The sequence below is a fragment of the Sapajus apella genome, unplaced genomic scaffold (genome assembly GCF_009761245.1).
Source record: "Sapajus apella isolate SASKATOON/1434 unplaced genomic scaffold, GSC_monkey_1.0 scaffold26, whole genome shotgun sequence".
Lineage (NCBI taxonomy): Eukaryota > Metazoa > Chordata > Mammalia > Primates > Cebidae > Sapajus > Sapajus apella.
Window position 1 is genome coordinate 2,510,563 of NW_022436966.1, and position 24,897 is coordinate 2,535,459.

General features: G+C 42.5%; 2 protein-coding genes across 6 annotated transcripts in view; one reads left to right on the top strand and one right to left on the bottom strand.

The window, feature by feature from the left end:
• The window catches only part of MPHOSPH10 (M-phase phosphoprotein 10), a 20,233-nt gene extending 11,408 nt beyond the window's left edge, over positions 1 to 8,825 (bottom strand). Inside the window, exons 1-5 of one of the 2 annotated variants that reach the window (XM_032291798.1) lie at positions 8,381 to 8,825; positions 6,022 to 6,703; positions 5,221 to 5,375; positions 4,491 to 4,662; positions 637 to 778 (exon numbers count right to left, since the gene is read on the bottom strand). In XM_032291798.1, the coding sequence (XP_032147689.1) occupies positions 637 to 778; positions 4,491 to 4,662; positions 5,221 to 5,375; positions 6,022 to 6,703; positions 8,381 to 8,469 (1,240 nt within the window). In that variant the 5' untranslated portion in view covers positions 8,470 to 8,825. Of the gene's footprint in view, positions 1 to 636; positions 779 to 4,490; positions 4,663 to 5,220; positions 5,376 to 6,021; positions 6,704 to 8,286 lie in introns of both variants that reach the window. The other variant, XM_032291799.1, reaches the window with a different exon arrangement.
• The window catches only part of MCEE (methylmalonyl-CoA epimerase), a 21,530-nt gene continuing 5,448 nt past the window's right edge, over positions 8,816 to 24,897 (top strand). Inside the window, exons 1-2 of one of the 4 annotated variants that reach the window (XM_032291804.1) lie at positions 8,816 to 8,964; positions 12,981 to 13,318. In XM_032291804.1, the coding sequence (XP_032147695.1) occupies positions 8,925 to 8,964; positions 12,981 to 13,318 (378 nt within the window). In that variant the 5' untranslated portion in view covers positions 8,816 to 8,924. The remainder of the gene's footprint in view (positions 8,965 to 12,980; positions 13,319 to 24,897) is intronic. The other 3 variants (XM_032291806.1, XM_032291805.1, XM_032291803.1) reach the window with 3 other exon arrangements.

Here is a 24,897-nt window from a genome sequence, read left to right on the forward strand (position 1 = left end):
AAAAAAAAAAAAAAAAAAAAAAAAAAAAAAAAAAAAGTGAAGTGCCATGAGATTGGCAACTTACTTAAAAAAAAAAGGGCACGTGTAAAATCTGACATACGCCAGGGAGAGAAAGCAAATATGACAAAATGGTAACTGGTGAATAAAGGTGAATAGCATACATATGTTCACTGTAGTATTTTTCAACTTTTCTGTGTTTACAAGTTTTTTTTTTTTTCTGTTTTGACAGAGTCTCGCTCTGTCGCTCAAGCTGGAATACAGTGGTGTGATCTTGGCTCACTGCAACCTCCCCTTTCTGAGTTCAAGCGATTCTCCTGCCTCACCCTCCCATGTAGCTGGGATTACAGGCACCTGCCATCATACTGGCTAATTTTTGTATTTTTAGTAGAGACAGGGTTTTGCCACGTTGGCCAGGCTGGTCTTAAACTTCTGACCTCAGGTGATCCGTCTGCCTCGGCTTCCCAAAGTGCTCAGCCTTCCAAAGACTACAGGTGGGAGCCACTATGCCCAGTCATGTGTTTACAAGTTTTTAAAATAAAAAGTTGAGGGTGGAGAAACATCACTCCAAATCTTTGTATGAAACAGAACCATAGAAAAAGCACAGAAGTGAACATTTTACAGAAGAGAGCACTGTACCCATCCGGACAGCATGGTCAAAGTGCAGGGTCTCCTCCAGGAGGCTGTTCTCTGGCCTCTTCTGTGCTGTCACTTCCCCCTGGAGCTGCCAAGGCTTTTTTTCTAACAACTCTTTTTCTAAAGATGCAATTTTTTCATTCATCTAAGAAAGAGAAAAAATAATTAGTATACATTTAGAAAAAAAAAATTACACTTATATTTGTATAAAAGCAAAAACTACTTTTAAAAGTAGGAAAGCAAAAACAAAAACAAAGTAAGAAAGCAAGAAATGTACTGTTCTACAATTCTGTTCTATTCCTGCCATCTTTTGATTCTGTCAATGACTTCCTATTCCTGCTGCCTATGGTGGGGTGAGCAGCAAATAATTTTTTCCTTCACTGATTTAAAATGCCATGTTTATAATATACTAAACTCCCCCAGAAGGATGTGGGTTTATTTCTGGGCTCTATTCAAGTGATCTATCTATTCACAAGCCACTACCAATTTTGATTATTACAGCATCCTAAAGTTAAGTAATTTTTTGATTAAAATATTAGTATCTGATAGAGTCTGACCCTTCTGATTCCAAACTCAAAATTCTTACTGTCTCTAACTTCTTTGTTTTTTTTTGAGGCAGAGTCTCGCTCTGTCACCCAGGCTGGAGTGCAGTAGTGTAATCTTGGTTCCATCTCCCGAGCAATTCTCCTGCCTCAGCCTTCCAAGTAGCTGGGATTATAGGTATGTGCTACCACGCCTGGCTAATTTTTGTACTTTTTAGTAGAGATGGGGTTTCATCATGTTTACCAAGCTGGTCTCGAACTCCTGACCTCAGGTAACCCGCCCATCTTGGCTTCCCAGAGTGTTGGGATTATAAGCATGAGCCACCGCACCCGGTCATTATCTCTTAACTTCTAAAAGACAACAATTATGACTTCAGTGTATAAAAATGCCAGCCTTTTCAGCTACCTTACAAAATTCTCTTATTTTCCTAATATCAATTCAGTTTTCCCCATTGGGTTTCCTCTCCAAATACTAACGAGTTCATTTTTCACTCCTAGTGAAATATAAATACATCTACAGTATTCTTTTTTTTTTTTTTTTTTTCTTGAAACAGTCTCGCTCTGTTGCCTAGGCTGAAAAGCAGTTGCATGATCTCAGCTCACTGCAATCTCCACCTCCCAGGCTCAAGCAATCCTCTCACCTCAGATCTCAGATTCTCAAGTAGCTGGGCTACAGACATGTGCAACCACATCTGGCTAATTTCTGTCTTTTTTTTTTTTTTTTTTTTTTAAAAGATGGGGTTTCACCATGTTGGTCAGGCTGGTCTTGAACTCCCGACCTCAGGTTATCCACCACCTTGGCCTCCAAAGTGCTTGGATTACAGGCATGAGCCACCATGCCCAGCCCATTTTTATATTTTTTGTAGAGTCTTTAGCATGTTGCCCAGGCTGGTCTCGAACTCCTGATCTTAAGCAATCCTCCTGCCTGGGTCTGCTGAAGTGCTAAAATCACAGGCATGAGCTACAGCACCCGGCAGTTTTCCTAATCTCTTATCTTTTGTAGTTGCACTGGCTTATGCTTCTAAAAGAATGTTAAGACATTTTGTCTTACTCCTGATCTTTTTTTATTTTTTTGCGATGGAGTCTTGCTCTGTCGCCCTGGCTGGCGTGCAGTGGTGCGATCTCGGCTCACTGCAACCTCGGCATCCTGGGTTCAAGCGATTCTCCTGCCTCAGCCTCCTGAGTAGCTGGGACTACATGTATGTGCCACCATGCCCAGCTAATTTTTTTATATTTTTAGTAGAGATGGAGTTTCACCACGTTAGCCAGGATGGTCTCAATCTCCTGACCTCATGATCTGCCTGCCAAAGTGCTGAGATTAAAGGCATAAGCTACTGCACCCAGCCCTATTCCTGATCTTAAAGGAATGTTTCTAGAATTTCACCCATCATGCACAATGTCAGCTTTTGGCTAGATGTATTTCTATTCCACTAGGGTGAAAAAAAAATTAGAAATAAATATTGAATTTCTGACATATATGGAGGTGACCATATGTTTTTTCTCCTTAACGTCATAATCAGGAATCATACTAGATTTTCTAATACTGATTCAAGTGAATAAGGTTCATGCAGTCGTGTGGCATAATTTTTCCACTGTGCTATAGGATTTTTGCATCACTATTCATGAATGAGACTGTGTGTGTATGTTTGTTTTAATGCTACCTTTGTCAGGTTTGGGCTTTGACGTTCTAACAGTTTCAAAAAAAAAAAACTTCAAAGTTCTACTTTATTCTTTATATGTGGAAACTGAAATAAATTGATTTATTAAAACTTAACTTGAAGGTCTGATTTAATTTCATAGTAAAACCAAACCTTTCTTTCTTTTTTGTGGGAGGACAGTGGGAAGAGTGGGGTGGAAGGACACTAACTCGATATAGTATATAATGGTGCTTTTTTTTCCTTTGGAATTTCTGTATCTTCTGGGGACAATCTGACAATCACGGATACAATTCAGATTCTCAGATTTTAAAAACAATTCTTTTAACAGTCTTGATATCTTTTATTATCTGCCTATTCTCTCTTTTTTTTGTGGCAGTCTTTAGCTCTGTTGCCCAGGCTGGAGTACTGTGGTGCAATCATAGCTCACTGCAGCCTTGAACTCCTAGACTCAAGAGATCCTCCCCCATTAGCCTCTCAAGTAGCAAAGAGTATAGGCGCACACTACCATGCCCAGCTAACTTTTAAAATTTTTAGTGGAGATGGGCTTTCAGCCTGTTGCCCAGGTTGATCTCAAACTCCTGGGCTCAAACAGTCCTTGCTCCTCAGCCTCCCAAAGTGCAGGTGTGAGCCTCTGTGCCTGGCCCTATTCTCACTTTGCGATAAAAATTTTAAGGTAAATAAATGATGGAGCCAAATTATTAGAGCCAGACTATATCTACAAAAATTAAATGAAATTTCACTTGTCTGAAATCATGACATAAACAATTTTTACCAACTTTGGAAGATATGTTTGTGATGGCATTCATTAAAATTCCAGCTACCTGGCACTCAAAAAATCTGCAGAGCTCCTCAAAGACAGAGGTGGTGTTGGCCAGGCACAGTGGCTCACACCTATAATTCCACCACTTTGGGAGGCCAAGGTGGGCGGATAACCTGAGGTCAGGAGTTTGAGACCTGCCTGGCCAACATGGTGAAACCCTGTCTCTAATAAAAATACAAAAAAATTAGCTGGGCGTGGTAGCAGGTACCTGTAATCCCAGCTATTTGGGAGGCTGAGGCAGAACTGCTTGAACCTGGGAGGTGGAGGTTACAGTGAGCTGAGATGGCACCACTGCACTCCAGCCTGGGTGATGAGAGCGAAACTCCATCTCAAATAAAAAAAGACATACACGGTGTCCTCCAGAGCAGTCAAGCAGGCACTGACTTTTGCAGATCAGATGCTTTCCTTATGGCATCTCTATACAGTGCACTTTAGAGAGTTGCGGCAAGATTTTTGTTTGTCTGTTTGAAGACAAAGTTTTGCTCTGCTGCCCAGGCTGGAAAGCAGTGATGCAATCATAGCTCACTGTGGCATGAACCTCCTAGACTCAAGTGATCCTCCCACCTCAGCCACAGGAGTAGCTGGACTACAGGCACATACCACCATTCCCAGCTAATTTTTGTATATTTGGTAGAGACAAATGTTGTCCAGGCTGGTTCTGAACTCCTAAGGTCAAGTGATCCTCCTGCTTCGGACTACCAAAGTGTTAGGATTACGGGCATGAGCCACTGCACCTGGCCAAGATATTTGTTTTCAAAGGATAGTTAACAGAACAAGAAAAATAGGGAAGATATGTCAGTGTTAAACATATTAAAAATTCCTTAAATTCCTAATTACCTTTTCCTGTCTTTTTTCAAAAGAGGATTTAACTTCATCAGAATTTTTCTTTCCATTTAAAACACCTGTATCTTCAGTTTTCTCATCATCTGGCAAAGCAAAGGTCACTCTTTTCAAGCTTTCTTTATGTTGTTTACTGTCTTCACTTTCTTCAAGGTCATCATCTTCATCCCTACAATACCAAAACTCTCATTAAAAGAATTATACTACTTTCCATTAGAAAAACAGAAGGAAAAAAAAAGATAAAAATAAAAAAAGAAAAACAGAAGGAAACAAATTTTCCCTTAATAAAGGTCTTCTTTTATATGCCTAATGGAACCAAATATTCAGAACTTCCGAAATCATTTGGTTATTAAGGAACAAAAGATATTATTTCGATAAAATGCTATGTAAGAAACAGAACAAAAGCAGCCAGGATATAGAAAATAAATTATTCATCAATCTATATACAAATCTCTTATCTCACAAAAATAACAGGATTTTATTGGCACAAAATCAAATCCAAGCTCCTGGTAAGAAAGGTTTGATTGCTACTACCAGTGATATTTTTCTTCATTAAGTGATCTCTAATGTCCCTTTACATGTAGCGATTTTCCTCTGGCTATCTTGAGAATAACTGGTATTACTGAATCTAACTTCTTAAGACAAACACATCTGACAACTACAAGCGCACACATACAAGATTGGGCAATTCCAGCTCACAATGTAAAGGATGGTTCAAAATACTCACGTTTCCGAAATACTTAGTTCTGCTGCTTCTTCAGCAATTTCATCATCTTCTTTCTCTGAATCTAGCTCATCATCATGAACACTTGTTACGTCTTCATCACTTTCAACTGGATCAAAAAAGTCTTTGTATTTCAGATTTCTGGAACTTTTATCTGACTAAAATGAAAAGATTTTTTTAAACTATTAATTAGGGATAGAAAAATACATTCACACATGTGGTAGGTGCAGTGGCTCATGCCTGTGATCCCAGCACTTTGGGAAGCTGAGGCAGGTGAATCACAAGGTCAGGAGTTTGAGACCAGCCTGGTCAACATGGTGAAATCCCGTCTCTACTAAAAATAAAAAATAAAAAAATAGCTGGGTGTAGTGGCGGGCGCCTGTAATCCCAGCTACTCGGGAGGCTGAGGCAGGAGAATCACTTGAACCCAGGAGGTAGAGGTTGCAGTGAGCTGAGATTGCGCCACTGTACTCCAGCCCAGGTGACAGAGTGAGACTCTGTCTCAAAAAACAAAAAATTACATGCATATATATTTGTATGTATACATTACTTTCTGCCTTAATAACACTATAAACTAACAACTAATAATTTAAAAAGTTATTAGGTGAAACTGGCAATAACACTACCACAAAACTGTAAGAACTGGAACATAAAGTGAATGAAAGTACAGATTCATTTACAACTGATAAGATAGAGCACAATATTTCTTATCTCTAAATCTTCTAACTACAATTAATTCTCCCCTAGAATAGAACAGAAGCTAATTTTAGGAGGAAAGTGCTCTCTCCTTTCTCAAAACTTTACCTTAAGTTTTTTACTTCCAAACAGTATGCTTTCATCTTCATCAGAATCAATATCTTCAAAAAAATCAATATCTTCCTCCTCATCATCATTATCATCTTTTCGTTCCTCCTCTTCTTTTTCTATGTTTTCTAAATAGGCCTCCATTTCAGAGAGTTTGAAGAATTTGTCGTCTACTATGGACTTTTCTCTTGGTTTTCCATGTCCTTTGTTTTGCACCTTGCTTTGCTGTTCCAATTTGCTGATATCAAAGTCAAGGTCAGAATCCTCATCACTGAAAACTGGGCTTTTCCTCAGATCAAATTTGCTTGAGTTTTTAGCTCTCTCACCCACTTCAGGATCATCATCACCCATGTCTGACACTTCCTCCTCCTCTAAGTCTTCTAGGTCCTCCTGGTCATCAGCCTCTATCTCTGAACCATCCTCTTCACATTCCTGTTCTTCACTCTCTGGGAGAAGACTGATGTCTTCATCATTAATTGTTTCACTAACTGCATTCTGGAAGTATTGTAAAATTGGTTCATTTTGCAATTCCAGTTGTTGCCAAATCTGCTCATCATCAAAATTTTCTATCACAAGTTTTTGTAAAGGGCTTCCACGGATCCTACCATTCTCTAATATTTTATTAAAGTCATAAAGCACTTTTGTTAAAGAAGTAAACTTTGATGCCAATTCATCTTGAATCCTATTGGGAGGAATTAAGTGAGATTTAGAATTATAGGTAATAATTTCACAGCACTCTTAATAAAGATAAAAAACCCAACTCTTGTAAAATCAAATTAGAATGAAGTGTAAGTATAGATTCTGGCCCCAACAACATATAAGCTGATGAGCTACACTGATCTATAAAACCTGTCAACCAAGTACAGTCTATCAGCTGTATAGATTTTGGGCAGGAAAACCATTACAAATCTATTTGCTAGGAGATATACGGTGAATTAACCTTAAATTATCAATTCTGCTACATTATATACCACTCCATTCATTCATTCACTAATTCACTCAATGATCAACATTTGCTTTGGCTACAGTGGTCAAGGAAAACCTCTTAGATGCCACATCTGAGATTAAACTTATAGATAAGGAAATAGTCTTATAAAGACTGGGAAACATGTATTCCAGGAAGAAGAAACAGCAAGGACAAATCCTCTAAGATGCAAATCCTCTAGAGGTGAGCTTGAGAAACAAAAAGGTGAGTATGGCTAGAGGGTGAAAGAGGCAGAAGGTGAAGCTGGAGAGACTGATGGGAGCCAAATTATGCATGGCTCAGGAGTACGAGTTTGCCATTTTAAAGTGTAAAGAGAAAACATTAGAAAATTTTAAGCAGAGGGATGAAATGATGATTTGCACGAAGGAAGAAGAAGGGGAGGAGGGAGGAGGAGGAAAGTAGAGTGATTAGAAGGTTGATGCAACATTCCAGGCAAAGGATAATGGTGACTGAAGCTGGAGTTAGAGCAGTGAGTATGCTGAGTATAGTCTGGAAGGAGAACTGACAGTATTGCTAAGGTATTAGATATAGAATAGAGAAAAATGAAGACATCAAAGTAGCAGACTAGTTTTATGTCTGAGCAACTGGAAAGCCAGAAGTGCCAGTTACTGAGATAGGGAAGGCTTGCGTGGTGGAGCATGGGAAAAGGACTTCAGGGGGTGGCAGAGTACAGGTGGGTAGAAACAACAATTCTATTAAATAGAAACAGCAACTCTATTTTGGACACAGTGAATTTGAGATGCTTGACAGTACCAAAATTTTAAAAATCGTCAAAAGTTGTACAGTGCGGATATCCCAGTTGTGTGCTACTGAATTCAAACCAAGCTCGGTCTGCAGTTAAGATGAGCCGGGAACTCAAGGGGAGGTTGGGGTTTGAAATATGAATGAGTAATAATATTATAGATCATATTTGAAATTCTTCAACAAAATACGTGTAAAACGCTTGTGCTGGGAAGAGACATGAAAGTTCTAATTATCAAGAAGCTTAGTCGTAGGGGCAAAGAGACAAGTGACCAGTTCAATACATTCAATAAAGTATGCTCAACACTGAGTGCTTTAGGAGCATATAGTTGGAACCAACAGCTTGCGTGTAGACGGATGGGGGCGTAAGAAGCCTCAAGGGAAGCTTCTAAGCGTTAATAAGTGAGGTTAGGGTGATTTCAGTAACACTCAACTGAGAGATCCATACTGTACAAATATTAACAATTTTTAAAATTTTGATAGCCTAGGAAAGTATAAACTCTGAAATTTGGGGAAAAGTTATTTTCATTTCCCCTTACCTTCCCCCCAGCTCCACAATTTGCCGGAGGCCGGCAACCCGCGTCCACGTGAGAGACCCTGGTCGCACCCAGAGCCCGGGATCCGCGCACTTACGTGAGGAAGCACTCGGGCCGATCAGTGGCTTTGCCGACTTCTGTCAGACAGCGCTCCAGGGTCTGTCGACGCCAGACCCGCGGTGCCATGGCTGTCAGGAACTCCCGACACAAAGCCGCATGCAAAGGAAGTGAGCCGCCCGGAAACCGCTCCGCAAAGATGCGCCTACCGCAACTTGGATTTCAGAGCCGAAAGTTCCGCTGTGCACAGGAGGTTCCGGACTCACCCTCAGCGGGAGCCAAAGGCGACACAAGCGCTTTCGCTTCTGCAGTGGGGCGGGAAACAAAAATCGCCATAGTCGGCCCAGACGCCTTTGAACTCTTTCCAAACTTCGTTCTGTATTTTTCAGAGACCCACAAAGGGTGACCAGTTCTGGCTTTAAGTTTCTGCTTTAGCTAAAGTAGGCCTGTTGTAGCAGGAAACCAGGGACCTCCGCCACGCCCCTAACCTATCTGTCCCCACCCCCTCGGCCTCCCGCCCCGCCCTCCACAGCTCATCTCTCTAGGTCCCCGGCTGGTCGGCATGTAGCGGATTGCTTTCCAAGATGGCGCGCGCCCTGAAGGCGGCGGCCGCGAATTCCGTAGGTGAATACTGGGCACCGGCGAAGGTCGCCGTGGGGCTGGGCACGTGGGAACGGAGGTCAAGGGGCAGAGGAGGCCTCGGCGTGGCCAAAGCCCTTGATCTAATGCCCTCTGTCCCCCGGGGACGCGTTCTACGGCGGCTGCTGCACCTAGAGGGTACCTTACAGAAACGCCTCCGCTTAGCGCGGGGGTTGCCTTATTGTGCATGAATGTCCCCTTGCCATCTGGGAGCTGTTTGCCCTAGGCGCGGCACCAGCGTGTCGGTGGGAGAGACAAGGGAACTTGCCCAGCTGGTCAGGCAGGGCAGGGACAGAAGTAAATAGAAGCGGGTCGGTAAGTTATTCTACTGCGCACCAATAAGGAGACTGGGGAGAAACCAGAAAGGAGAGCAAGTCCTGTAAAAACGGCTACTTCGGCGGAACTCCTAGCATGATCAGCTTTCTATTGGGAACACTCGAAGGTCAGTGGTGTAAAGAATACAAAAGGAGGCCGGCCGCCGTGGCTCATGCCTGTAATCACTGCACTTTGGGAGTCCGAGGCGGGCGGATCACGAAATCAGGAGTTCGAGACCAGCCTGGTCAACATAGTGAAACTCCGTCTCTACTAAAGATACAAAAAATTAGGCGGTCGTGGTGGCGCGCGCCTGTAATCCCAGCTATTCGGGAGGCAGAGGCAGGGAAATCGCTTGAACCTGGGAGGCGGAGGTTGCAGTGAGCTGACATTGCGCCATTGCACTCCAGCCTGGGCGACAGGGCAAGACTCTGCTCAAAAAAAAAAAAAAAAAAAAAAAAAATCCCAAAAGGAGTGATTTTTTTTCCATGTCCACTAATATATTTAGTATCACGTACTTAGAAAGATAAAAAGCATGTGGATTTGTAAACTTCCTTGAGTTCTCTCCGCCTTCATTTTTAAAAAATATGTAGATAGAACCACTTGTGACAGAAATAACTGTCATAATTGTCACGTTTTCTGACTCTCCTCTTTTTATTCTTTTTTTTTTTTTTTCCTCCTCCCCCTTTTATGAGAGGGCAAGCATTTACCTTAATCTGAGATTCCCTGTTAGGAAGAAGGTGCCAAGTGGTAATGCCCAGAGTTAATCCGGGACATTCAATGTAAATCCTTTTAGTAGCAGAGCCCACATTCTTAACTGTAAGGCATACCCTCTCCTTAGGTGATACACAAAATCCGAATGTAAAAATATAAAGAAATGAATATTTGGGAAAAGGCACTTTTATGTCTGTATTAAAAGAACTGCACACTTTAATGATTGACGGTTTAGGAAGAGTATGACTTCCAACAGGTCATATACGTACTGCAAGAACTGAATACAGATAAAGGTGCATGTTTGTTTTGTAACTTAACATACACTTGTTGGCATAAAGGAAAAATGAAGATAGTATATTCCAAAGATTGACCTTGATTTGTTTTATTGAGATACTTGAAACTTAATGGCTCCACTTTTGTGCCTGTGTGGTTGAGTATTCGTAAAGCAAAATGTACCTTTATTTTTTTTTTTGAGGCGAGTCTCTGTCACCCAGGCGGGAGTGCAGTGGCATGACCTTAGCTCACTGCAACTTCCACCTCTCCGGTTCAAGCCATTCTTCCGCCTCAGCCTCCCAAGTAGCTGGGATTACAGGCGCCCGCCGACACCACGTCCTGCTAATTTTTTATATTTTTGTTAGAGATGGGATTTCACCATGTTGGCCAGGCTGGTCTCCAACTCCTGACCTCAGGTGATCCTCCTGCCTTGGCTTCCCAAAGTTCTGGGATTACAGGCGTGGCCTACCCCGCCCAGCCAGAATTTGCCATTTTATCATTGTAAGTGTATAGTTCAGTGGCTTAAACGACACTCATTTTGTTGTGCAACAGTCACCACCGTCCCTCTCCGGAGCTTTTTCATTTTACCCAGACTGAAACTTTGTACCCGTTTACACAACACCTCCGGGTTCTCCCCTGACCCAGCTCTTGGCAACCACCATTTACCTTCTCTGTGAATTCTGGCTACTCATATAAAGTGGAATTACACACTATTTTTCTTTTTTGTGTCTGGCTTATTTCACTTAGCATGATGTCCTCAAGTTTCATCCATATCTTAGCATGTGTCAGAATTTACTTTTTAAGACTGAATAATATTCCATTGTGTGTATATACCACAAAATGGTGGCTTACCCCTATAATCCCAGCACTTTGGGAGGCTGAAGTGGGTAGAGCACCTGTGGTAGGGAGTTCAAGACCAGCCTGACCAACATGGTGAAACCCTGTCTCTACTAAAAATACAAAAGTTAGGTTGGGCGCAGGGGCTCACGCCTGTAATCCTGTCACTTTGGGAGGCTGATGATGGTGGATCACCTGAGGTCAGGAGTTTGAGACCAGCCTGGCCAGCATGGCGAAATCCTATCTCTACTAAAAATACAAAATTAGCCGGATATGTGCCAGGCCCTTGTAATCCCAGCTACTTGGAAGCTGAGGCAGGAGAACTGCTTGAACCCAGGGGGCGGAGTTTACAGTGAGCCCAAATCACAACACTTCACTCCAGCCTGGGTGAAACAGCAAGACTGTTTAAAAAAAAAAAAAAAAAAAAAAAAAAAAAATACACAGAACTATGCTATATTAACCTGATGGTGATGAGAACTTTTTTTTTTTTTTTTTTTGACAGAGTTTCGCTCTTGTTACCCAGGCTGGAGTGCAATGGCGCAATCTCGGCTCACAGCAACCTCCGCCTCCTGGGTTCAGGCAATTCTCCTGCCTCAGCCTCCTCAGTAGCTGGGATTACAGGCACGCGCCACCATGCCCAGCTAATTTTTTGTAGTTTTAGTAGAGACGGGGTTTCACCATGTTGACCAGGATGGTCTCGATCTCTTGACCTCGTGATCCACCCGCCTCGACCTCCCAAAGTGCTGGAATTATAGGCGTGAGCCACCGCGCCCAGCCGGTGATGAGAATCTTTTGGATATTTTATAGACGGGCATAGTAGAAGACCATCTTAGGCTGAATTTTGCCATCTACTGACTTATGATGCATCAAGTTTATGATCTTAAATAGTATCACCTTAATTTCCTTGTTATCAAAAATTTCAGTTAAGGGAAATTTTTTGTTGTTAGCTAATGCTCTATAATACTATATACTGTTTGAAGTGTTTTTGATTAAGACCTAACAACTTGTTTAAAATATGTATTCTTTTGCTATTTCATACCTTTTTATTAAATGATATAGTTTTACAAGATTATGTTTGAACCTCATACATGTATATAGTTTTCCTTCTGGGAGGAATCTGGTTCTTAAATTCCTGTGTTTTGGGGAATCAGAAAGCAGTATAATACATGAGGAAAAGACCTTGCAGCCTTCTTCAGTTATTGAGTGAAAGGAGGTTTCTTCACATTCGGAAGCAGTTCTGCCTTTAATCCTTAAAAATTATAAAACAGTTTTAAAAATCTGGTCTCGGAGGAAATCCTCATAATTTAAATATCTTCTTGATCTTTGCATGTTCTTCCCCAACAATTAGACATTTTCCTTAGTTGATAATCATTCAAGTAAATACACATTAAAAGAGAACTGTATATTTATACCTTTAATGAACTTACTACAAAATATAGGACAAAAAATTGAGTACAGGTAGAGAAAATTGCTTGTTCTCATTACGAAATATGTGTTGTTTGTCACATTCAAACCTACCCCCTGTGAAATGCAGAGAATAGCAAGTAATTCTTAATATGCCACTATCCTTTAAGTGTTACCAGTAAATATGAATTATCATGAAAAAATATTTTTCTGTGTTTTAACTCTAACTGTAGCTCAGAATTAGCTTTTTTATTCTAGTCAGTTATTTGAATGGGCAGAGCAGAGTGAGTAATTTTGGTGTAAGTTTTTCCATTTATCTCCTGGTTTCATTTCAATAATTAAAAAGAACAGATACATAAGTAGTGAATTTTGGCATGCATTATTTGTTTAGTTTTTAAAATTCAATTTAGAAGTGCATTAATTCTCAAAAGAAGAATCTCAATGGCTGTTCAATTTTCTAGGGCTTTTTTCCAGACTCCATGCTCCAGTTCGAACAGTAAGAGCTTTTTCCACGTTACAGCCCTTGGATCAAGTGGCAGGTCCTGTGTGGAACCTGGGTCGACTCAATCATGTAGCCATAGCAGTGCCAGATTTGGAAAAGGCTGCAGCATTTTATAAGAATATTTTGGGGGCCCAGGTAAGTGAAGCGGTCCCTCTTCCTGAACATGGAGTATCTGTTGTTTTTGTCAACCTGGGAAATACCAAGATGGAACTGCTTCATCCATTGGGAAGTGAGAGTCCAATTGCAGGTTTTCTGCAGAAAAACAAGGCTGGAGGAATGCATCACATCTGCATCGAGGTATTTTAATTATTTTAATGCTTGGTATTTTAAATCTCTCTTTTACAAAATGGCTTTTACTTTTTAAGACTACTTATGGTCACTGTCATTAGAAACGTCTGTTAGGTTTTTAAGGAGAATGATAATATTCATCCTCCTCAAAGAGGGATCCTTAGATACGTTTCTTTTCCCTTTAGAAAACTCTAAAAAATAATATTTTTTTGAAGTGTGGATTCAGTGACCACTATAAGTGCCACCAAAGTTAGCCACAATGTAGAGTCTGATCATGTGTTGTGACCTCCTATGTAACAGGAATACAGCTATCTTCACTATCACAAGACAATTAGGAGAAACAAATAAAAAGACTTTAAGCTTTCCATGTACATGCCAAGTATTCTTTATAACTCTTTTCTCACCTTAAAATTCTAATAACTTCTGGCCGGGCGCTGTGGCTCACTCCTGTAATCCCAGCACTTCGGGAGGCCGAGGCAGGCGGATCATGAGGTCAGGAGGTAGAGACCATCATGGCTAACTTGGTGAAACTCCGTCTCTACTAGAAGTACAAACAAAAATTAACCATGTGTGGTGGTACGCACCTGTAGTCCCAGCTACTCGGAAGGCTGAGGCAAGAGAATCACTTGAACCCAGAAGGCGGAGGTTGCAGTGAGCTGAGATCATGTCACTGCACTCCAGCCTGGGTGACAGAGCGAGAGTCCATCTAAAAAAAAAAAAAAAATTCTAATAACTTCTCTGTTACAAAGTCAATACATTTTCAATTACTGACTGTGATTTTTAAGATCTTCTGAATTGCATCTGCCAACAATTTTTTTTTCTTTTCTTTTTTTTTAGAGACGGGGTTTCACCACATTGGCCAGGATGGTCTCGATCTCCTGACCTCGTGGTCCGCCTGCCTCGGCCTCCCAAAGTTCTGGGATTACAGGCGTGAGCCACCGCACCCAGCCTCTACCAACAGTTTTTAAAGGAATGTAAAGAAATGTTAGACGAGAAAAGTCTTATTAAAGAACATTTCTATAGATGTTCCTGTTCAGATAACTGCCTTTTAGAATATTAGCAATGACAATTATGCATTAATTTAATTTGCTAGGACAATTCTTTTGATAGATAGAATGAAGTAATTTTTATGCCAAATTTCTTTTTCTTTTTTTTCTTTTCTTTTCTTTTTTTTTTGAGACAGAGTTTTACTCTTGTTGCCCAGGCTGGAGGGCAATGGTGTGATCTTGGCTTACTGCAAATTCCGCCTCCTGGGTTCAAGTGATTCTTCTGCCTCAACCTCCCAAGTAGCTGGGATTATAGGTATGCACCACTATGCCCGGCTAATTTTGTGTTTTTAGTAGAGATGGGGTTTCACCATGTTGGTCAGGCTAGTCTTGAATTCCTGAGCTCAGGTTATTCACTTACCTCAGCCTTCCAAAGTGCTGGGATTATAGGCGTGAGCTACCTCGCCTGGCCTGTTAGGCCAAATTTCTAATACAGAGGAAAGGTAGTTTGATTCTAAAGTTAATTAAAGGATGTATTTAGTTCATTATTGCAAACATGTGTGAGACCCTACAATGCATATCTGCCAAGTACTTGGGATTTAGCAGTGAATAAGACATAAGTTGTGTCCAGAGTGAGGAGGGGCAGAAATTTAAACATGCAAGTGCTGTATACTGTGATAAGTAGAATTGTTGTGTGTGATTTTGCAGTAGCACAGATGAAGCAGATTGATTGCTCCCGGCAGATTGAGTTGCTGGGAAGACCTCACAAAACATGAGTTACAATGAATGTGATGTAATTCCCCAGGTGAACAAAAGGAGAAAGTTATTCCAGGCAGAGGGAATTGGATGTGGAAAGGCATAGAGTTATCATAACAACTAACACTTAGTGGCTGGGTGTGATGGCTCACACCTTGATAAGGCTTGGCTGTGTCTCCACCCATATCTCATCTTGAATTCCCATGTGTGGTGGGAGGTAATGAATCATGGGGGCAGGTCTTTCTCATGCTGTTCTTGTGATAGTGAATAAGTCTTACAAGATCTGATAGTATTATAAGAAGGAGTTTCCTTGCCCAGTCTTTCTCTTTGCCTGCCACCATCCACGTAAGATGTGACTTCCACCTCCTTGCCTTCTCCAGCCATGTGGAACTGTAAGTCATTAAACCTCTTTCTTTTGTAAATTGCCCAGTCTTGGGTATTCTTTATGAGCAGCGTAAAAATGGACTAAGACACACCTGTAATCTTTGCAGTTTGGGAGGCCAAGGTGGGCAGATTGCTTGAGCCCAGGAGTTTGAGACCAGCCTGAGCAAGATGGCAAAACCCTGTCTCTACTAAAAATACAAAACATTAGCTAGGCATGGTATATGCACCTGTAGTCCCAGCTACTTGGAAGGCTGAGGTGGGAGGATCACTTGAGCCCAGGAAGTGCTGAGGTGGAGGTTGCAGTGAGCCGTGATCATGCCACTGCACTCCAGCCTGGGTGACAGAGCAAGACCCTGTCTCAAAAAAAAAAGTAACATTTAGTGAGTCCTCTAGTAATATGTCTACAGAATAACTCAAAACTCAACACACATTATTTTCTTTAATTCTCATAGCTACCCTGTGGGGCCTTACTATCCCCATTTGACAGGAAAGGAAACTAAGACAGTAGCTAGTTTGCTCACGGTCATATTAGTAGTAGCTAGCAAGGCTGGGGTTGAAACCCAGATTGGTTCTGATTCCAGGGCCTACATTCTTACCCATGATGCCAGTTGCCTTCATTATATTAACCGAGTATTAAATTTGTGGTGGGGAAGCTATAAGACCTTAAGCAGGGAACTAAAGAATGCCTAATATTAGCCTTTATTTTATTTTTAGGAGGTTACTTTTGACTGCAGGTCTTTGTCAGTGGACCTGAGGGTTTGTCTAAGCCTGACCCCACCCCCCAGGATGAGAGGCAGGACTTCTGAATCCACTCCCCTCTCTCCCACACTGCACTATCAGTATTCCATCAAGCGAGCCATGCCTTCAAAGGAGCTATGTGAGTTAGATGTTCAGTTAATTAAGGAATAGTGGAAGTTCAGTAATGTAATGGCAGATTCAAAAGCAGAGATTAGAAGGGGAATATGCAAATGTATTGAGTGTAAAATGAAGGTAGGTGAGAGAAGAAGGTGCAAAAAGTGGTTGGTTAGGTGCTATTTTAGTATAACACTCCCATCATCGCTCTCTGCCCTCCACAAAAAAATTATGTGGCTTAACAAGATAGAGTTTATTTTTCTGTTTTCAGTCTAAAATGAGCTATTCCAGACTGATGGGCAGCTTTGCTGTCCGTCCGTAACACATGACTTACAAGGTTGCTCCAGGCGTCACTATTTGCCAGCCAGAGGGAAGGAATACCGGTGGAGCAGGAATACCGGACAAGTGCCTTTAAAGAGATGCTCTAGGATCACTTCTGTCCTTATCCCATTGGCCCAAGCTTAGTCACATGACTGACTTCTCTGCAAGGAAGGCAGGGGAATGTAGTCTCTACCTAGGCAGTTACGTGCCCTGCTGAAACTTGGGGGTTGCTGTAATTAAAAGGAGGAAAAGGAGAAAGGTCCTGGAGGCTGTCAGTTGATGCTGCGCTTGGTGAGTTTTACAAAGTGGTGTGTCTAGGATAGCCTGACACTTTCTGAATGGAGGTGTGCTGTGAGATGGAAACATTTGAAAGAATTGTTCTTTCTGCCTCTGCTGTGGCAATCTGTGAGATGATGATGTCACAAGGTAGAGGGGGCTTTGTTCCCTGACTCAACAGATGTAGCAAAATTCCTTGTCTGTCCTTGAACAGGAAATACAATTTTGTTGAATGGAGTTGCTGAGATTTCAGGCTTAATTATTTTGCCACAGTGTAACCTTGTCTATTCTGACTAATACAACTTAAGTCTGAAATTGCTTTTCAGAAGTACAAAAAGTGATAGAGCTCATTAGAAAACATTGATTTGGTCCTTGTTCGAGTTACTGTTGCCATGTAATTCCTAATCCCAAAACTGTGGTATTAACCAGCACTTTATTTTGCTCAAGATTTTGTGGATCAGGAATTTCGGGAGGGCTCTGCTGGGCAGTTCTTGCTTGGGATTTCTCATGTGGTTGCAGTTAGATGTCATCTGTGGCCGGGGCCATCTGAAGGCTCAACTGGGCAGTCACAGATGCCTCACTCATGTGCCTGGCAGTTGATGCTGACTTGTAGTTGGGAGCTCAGCTGAGGCTTCTCCAGGAACCCCTCCATGTGACCTCTTTAGCTTCACAAGCTAAGAGTAATTCTAAGGATGGTTGGTCTCCTTACTTAGCAGTTGGCTTCCCCCAGAGTGAGTGTCCCAAGAGAACCAGGCAGGACAGCATGGCACTTTCTGACCTAGCCTCAGAAGCAGTGCTTCTGCTGTTGTCCATTGGTCATAAACAAGCCTTCAAGGCAGGCCAGATACAAGGGAAAGGACATAGATGCTGCCTCTTGATGGGAGGAGTACCAGAGAATCTGTGGACATGTTTTAAAAGTCTACAGATTTAAAAGTTCATCAATACATTTATGTGTTGTAAGCAAAGGGAAAAACATGTGAAACTTCTGAAAGTCTAGAATGTCTTGATTTTCAGATCGTCAGTAGTAGGGACAAGCAGCATTCGTATGTGCAAGAGGAAACAACCTATGCAGCCTTTGTAAATATAAAGAGACTCAAATGATTGGCATGTAATAAGGTAGAAAGTTAACAGATACTACCTACACAAAAACTGGTTTATTCTGCTTTTCTGTTTTGGGGTAGAAAACATTAAGAAATGTGCCTCCTGAAAATGCTCATAATTCTTCTATAGCTTTATGGTTCAGTGTCATTTATTTAAGCCACTCAAATTTAGTAGTGGCAGGCAGTATGCTAACTTTAGTGACACTAATGTTAATGAATTCTGATACCCTGCTACCATTGGACCAGCCTGCCATCCCTTCTTTTAAAATGTTAAACCACCCAGCAGAGAATTGGCTTTTCCCTCTGTAATTATCACAGGGATACTTTTTGTCCTTTTCCACCAGGATCTTATAAAACCTCTAACTTAGCAGCATATCTGTGCGTGTGCTCCATAGATTTTCATTGACTCAATAAAGACTTGACGAAATGTCCCTTTCTCATACGTGGATTACTATCTCACTAGTTAAATCAGCATTTTTCTGTCAAGGTTGAGTTGGTTTCCATTTTCTCTTGTGAGGTGTACCCATATTTCTTGTGTGACTTTGCCTTTCACTAGAGGAAGTTTAGAGGGCATCTTGTTCTATCTCTTCTCTTGCCTATGTATGAACTGAGTCACCCACTGTTTTCTGGCACACCTTGTGTTTGTGCTCTAACCTGCTGCCTGCTGCAGCGAGAGGGGGTCTCTTTCCCTGCCTTCTGCATGCCTCTGCTTAAGGAGGCAGAGCTGGCCATGCTTTCTCTAGAGAACTTACCCAGACAGCACAGTGTATCATAGTGAAGACTTTATTAAGGGCCACTGGAAATATTTACTTACTCAAATTTGTATTGAGTATGTAAAAATATTTAAATGCTTCAATGCTGGTTGGTAAACAGCTGCTTCTCTCTAACCCTTAAGTGACATTCCTTTTCCAGAAGGACCCTTTTCTGGGACCTTTCAGACATCCTTCTCCCTCTACAATTTTTCCTTCAGAGAGAGGGTCTCACTCTCTCACCCAGGCTGGAATGCAGGCACGATCATAACTCACTGTAGTCTGGAACTCCTGAACTCAAGCGACCCTCCTACCTCAGCTTCCTGAGCAGTTAGGACTATAGGCAGCACACCGTCATGCCTGGATAATGTTTTCTCTTTTTTTTAAAGAGACAAGGTCTTGCTATATTGCCCAGGCTGGTCTCAAACTCTTGGCTCAAGCTGTCCTTCTACCTCAGCCTTCCAAAGCACCAGGATTGTAGGCATGAGCCACCATGCTCAGCTGCACAGTTCTATCTGATTAGTATCTTTGTCTGTGTTTTCCTGGTTGTTAAGTATTTTTGGTATTACTCTGTCCTTCACTGTACAAGGTGCTGGGGATATGTGGCTGAACCAGTGGAAAGTCCCTGTCTACCCAGAGCTTGCCTGCTTGCTTCATTTATTCACACATGCTCTGCATTTTCCAGAGAAGATTAAAGGTGACTGACTAAAACACAGCCTACAAAATACAAAACGATAAACAGAAGTAATCGTGCCAGTTGAAACAAAGAGGAAATATAAGGGAAGATTAACATATCTTACTAGTTTGGCCAAATACAGTCACACACCCATAACAATGTTTCAGTCAGTGATGAGTTCACATGTCCCATACGATTATAACACTGTATTTTTACTGCACCTTTTCTTTTTTTTTTTTTTTTTTTTTTTTTTTTTGAGACGGAGTTTCACTCATGTTACCCAGGCTAGAGTGCAATGGCGCGATCTCGGCTCACCGCAACCTCCGCTCCTGGGTTCAGGCAATTCTCCTGCCTCAGCCTCCTGAGTAGCTGGGATTACAGGCACGCACCACCATGCCCAGCTAATTTTTTTTTGTATTTTTAGGAGAGACGGGGTTTCACCATGTTGACCAGGATGGTCTCGATCTCTTGACCTCGTGATCCACCCGCCCCGGCCTCCCAAAGTGCTGGGATTACAGGCTTGAGCCACCGCGCCCGGCCTACTGCACCTTTTCTATGTTGAAATGTGTTTAGACATCGCTGTGTTGTACTTGCCTACAGTATTCAGTAACATGCTCTACAGGTTTGTAGCCAAAGAGCAATAGGCTGTACCTTATAGCCTAGGTGTGTAGTAGGCTGTATCATCTAGGTGTGGTGATGTTCACACAACAGTGAAATTGCCTAGTGATATATTTCTCAGGACTTATACCCATCCAGTGACACATGACTATATTTCTTTCAGTATAAACAGTATTGAAGGTCGTGCTCGGTGGCTCATGCCTGTAATCCCAGCACTTTAGGAGGCTGATGCAGGCAGATCATGAGGTCAGGAGCTCAAGACAAGCCTGGCCAATATGGTGAAACCCCGTCTCTACTAAAGATGTAAAAAAATTAGCCGGGCGTGGTGGCAGACACTTTTAATCCCAGCTGCTCAGGAAGCTGAGGCAGGAGAATCACTTGAACCTAGGAGGTGGAGGTTGCAGTGAGCCGAGGTTGCACCATTGCACTCCAGCCTGAGCGACAGAGCGAGTTTCAACGAAAACAAAAAATAGTATTGAGGAGTACCTATGTTTCCTCCCTGTTCCTTCCCTTCCTGAAGACTTTAGGTAGGACAGAGCAAAATAGTCATTTATGTTGATGGGAAGAACCAGACTGGCCCAGAGCACTGTGTTGGGACCCTGGCGGGGTGGGGAGGGCATCCATGAGTGAGAGCTGCCTGCCATGGGGAAGCAAGAGACTGAGTGCCCATGCGTGGGAAGTTCCAGTGCAAGGTGTCTGAGTCTGAGCAGGGTTTGAGGGCTTGCGCCCAGAGGGGCAGCTTGGCTTGGAGTGTCAGAGTGAGGAGGACATCAGCATGGGAGGCCAGCTTAGGACTAAATGCTTATGTCCTCTCAAAATTCGTATGTCAAAATCATAACCCCCAAAGTGATGGTGTTAGGAAGTGGGGCCTTAGGGTGATGACTCCTGAGGCCCCATTCAGGAGCAATATGCCTATTCCTCATGAATGAAATTAATGTCCTTATAAAAGAGACCCCAGAGACACCCCTTGCTCCTTCCACTGTGTGAGGACAGTGAGAAGGTGCTGTCTGTGAACCACGAAGTCCCCACCAGATGTTGAATCTGCCAGCACTTTGATCTTGGACTTTCTAGTCTCTCAAACTGGTTGTTTCTGAGCCACCTAGTTTAGGTATTTTGTTATAGCAGCCCAAACGGACTGAGACACAGCTCAGGGCAGGGAGCTGGAGCCCAAGCATGTTGAGAAGGGCATCTACCTGAAGGGTGGGAGCAGGGGCATCAACAACGTGGGGAGGGCACACCCAGCGTGGAGGGTCAGGCTGGTCCTGTAGGGGGCAGGGGTACCGACAATGTGGGGAGGGCACACCCAGCACGGAGGGTGAGGCTGGTCCTGTAGGGGGCAGGGGTACCGACAATGTGGGGAGGGCCTGCCCAGCATGGAGGGTCAGGGCTGGTCCTGTGGGGAGTACATCGTTGCAGGGGAAAGTGGTGACTAATGTGGGGAGTTGAAGCCCAGGTGGGATAAGCTGAGTGTCCTTGCAGTGGGTGTCCTGGTATGGGATCAGGGCCTAAGAAGGGTGAGGCAGATGTTCACACAGGGTAGGGGGCAGCTATGGGGAGTGGGGGCCAAACAGGGTGAGGAGGATATGTCCCCTGGGATGCTTTCAGGCAGGATATTGAGGCCCACAAAAGGCAAAGAGGACTGCAGCACAGGGAGTAGCTCAGCTCACATGGGGTAATAAGCCTCTGTGCAGGGCTGGTATGGCCTGGTATCATGAGTGGGAGCTCAGATGGGTTGAGGATGGCAGCCCCACGGCTGCAGCACATGGAGGGTGATGAGTGCAGTGCTGAGGCTGAGGGAGGGGGCGCAGAACCGGAGGGACTGGTGACAGAGAAGGGGCTGGTCAGATGAGTAGGTAGTAAGGATCACGGCGGCCTGGCTTCCCAGTGGCAGACAAGGATGTTGGATTTGATTTCAAGGTAAGCTGAAACCTTGAACAGACCAATAACAAGGGCTGAAGTTGAGGCAGCAATTGATAGCCTACGAACCAAAAAAAGCCCAGGTCCAGATGGGTTCACAGCCAAATTCTACCAGACATACAAAGAGGAGCTGGTACCACTCCTTCGGAAACTATTCCAAACAATCCAAAAAGAGGGAATCGTTCCCAAATCATTTTGAGACCAACATCATCCTGATACCAAAACCTGGCAGAGACTCAACAAGAAAAAAAAAACTTCAGGCCAATATCCTTTATGAACATAGATGCAAAAATCTTCAATAAAATACTGGCAAACCGATTGCAACAGCACATCAAAAAGCTTATCCATCATGATAAAGTAGGCTTCATCCCAGGGATGCAAGGCTGGTTCAACATATGTAAGTCTATAAATGTAATTCACCACATAAACAGAACCAAAGACAAAAACCACATGATCATCTCAATAGATGCAGAGAAGGCCTTCGACAAAATTCAGCAGCGCTTTATGCTAACAACTCTCAATAAACTAGGTATTGACGGAATGTATTTCAAAATAATAAAAGCTATTTTTGACAAACCAACAGCCAATATCATACTGAATGAGCAAAAACTGAAAGCATTCCCTTTGAAATCTGGCACTAGACAAGGATGCCCTCTCTCACCACTCCTATTCAATATAGTATTGGAAGTTCTAGCAAGAGCAATCAGGCAAGAAAAAGCAATAAAGTGTATTCAATTAGGAAAGGAGGAAGTCAAGTCGTCTCTATTTGCAGACGACGTGATTGTATATTTAAAAGACCCCATCATCTCAGCCCCAAATCTCCCGAAACTAATAAGCAACTTTAGCAAAGTCTCAGGATACAAAATCAATGTGCAGAAACCACATTCCTGTATACCAATAACAGACTTAAAGAGAGCCAAATCAAGAACAAACTGCCATTCACAATTGCTACAAAGAGAATCAAAGAGAATAAAACAAACTGCCATTCACAATTGCTACAAAAGAGAATAAAAAAAATAGGAATACAACTAACAATGTAAAGAACCTCTTCAAGGAAAACTACAAACCACTGCTCAAGGAAATAAGAGAGGACATAAACAAATGAGAAAACATTCCATGCTTATGGTTAGGAAGAATCAATATTGTGAAAATGGCCGTAATGCCCAAAGTAATTTATAGATTCAATGTTATCCACATCAAGGTACCTATGACCCTCTTCACAGAACTGGATAAAACCACCTTACACTTCATATGGAGGCTGGGCGCAGTGGCTCATGCCTGTAATCCCAGCACTTTGGGAGGCCAAGGCAGGCAGATCACGAAGTCAAGATATCGAGACCATCCTGGCCAACACGGTGAAACCCTGTCTCTACTAAAAATACAAAAAAATTAGCCAGGCGTGGTGGCACGCACCTGTGGTCCCAGCTACTCGGGAGAGTGAGGTGGAAGAATCGTTTGAACCCAGGAGGCAGAGGTTGCAGTGAGCCAAGATTGCGCCACTGCACTCCAGCCTGGTGACAGAGCAAGACTCCATCTCAAAAAAAAAAAAACAAAACAACAACAACAACAAAAATATGGAACCAAAAGGGAGCCAGCATAGCCTAGACAATACTAAGCAAAAAGAACAAAGTTGGAGGCATCACGCTACCTGACTTCAAACTATGCTACAAGGCTACAGTAATCAAAACAGCATGGTACTGGTACCAAAACAGAGATACAGACCAATGGAACAGAACAGAGGCCGCGGAGGCAATGCCACACATCTACAACCATCTGATCTTTGACAAACCTGACAAAAACAAGCAATGGGGAAAGGATTCCCTGTTTAATAAATGGTGTTGGGAAAACTGGCTAGCCATGTGCAGAAAGCAGAAACTGGACCCCTTCCTGACACCTTACACTAAAATTAACTCCAGATGGATTAAAGCCTTAAACATAAGACCTAACACCATAAAAATCCTAGAAGAAAACCTAGGCAAAACCATTCAGAACATAGGCATAAGCAAGGACTTCATAACTGAAAAACCAAAAGCATTGGCAACAAAAGCCAAAATAGACAAATGGGATCTAATTAAACTCCAGAGCTTCTGCACAGCAAAAGAAACAATCTTTAGAGTGAACCGGCAATCAACACAATGGGAAAGAATTTTTGCAATCTACCCATCAGACAAAGGGCTGATATCCAGAATCTACGAAGAACTAAAACAGATTTACAAGAAACAAACAAATAAACCCATTCAAAACTGGGCAAAGGATATGAATAGACACTTTTCAAAAGAAGACATTTATGAGGCGAACAAACATGAAAATATGCTCATCATCACTGGTCATTAGAGAAATGCAAATCAAAACCACATTGAGATACCATCTCACACCAGTTAGAATGGCGATGATTAAAAAATCTGGAGACAACAGATGCTGGAGAGGATGTGGAGAAACAGGAACGCTTTTACACTGTTGGTGGGAGTGTAAATTAGTTCAGCCATTGTGGAAGGCAGTGTGGCGATTCCTCAAGGACCTAGAAATAGAAATTCCATTTGACCCAGCAATCCCATTACTGGGTATATATCCAAAGGATTATAAATCGTTGTACTATAAGGACAGGTGCACACATATGTCCATTGCAGCACTATTTACAATAGCAAAGACCTGTAACCAACCCAAAGGCCCATCAATGATAGACTGGACAAGGAAAATGTGGCACATATACACCATGGAATACTATGCAGACATAAAAAATGATGAGTTTATGTCCTTTGTAGGGACATGGATGAATCTGGAAACCATCATTCTCAGCAAACTGACACAAGAACAGAAAATCAAACACCACATGTTCTCACTCATAGGCGGGTGTTGAACAATGAGAACACATGGACACAGGGAGGGGATCATCACACACTGGGGTCTGTTCTGGGGGACTAGGGGAGGGACAGCAGGGGGTAGGGAGTTGGGG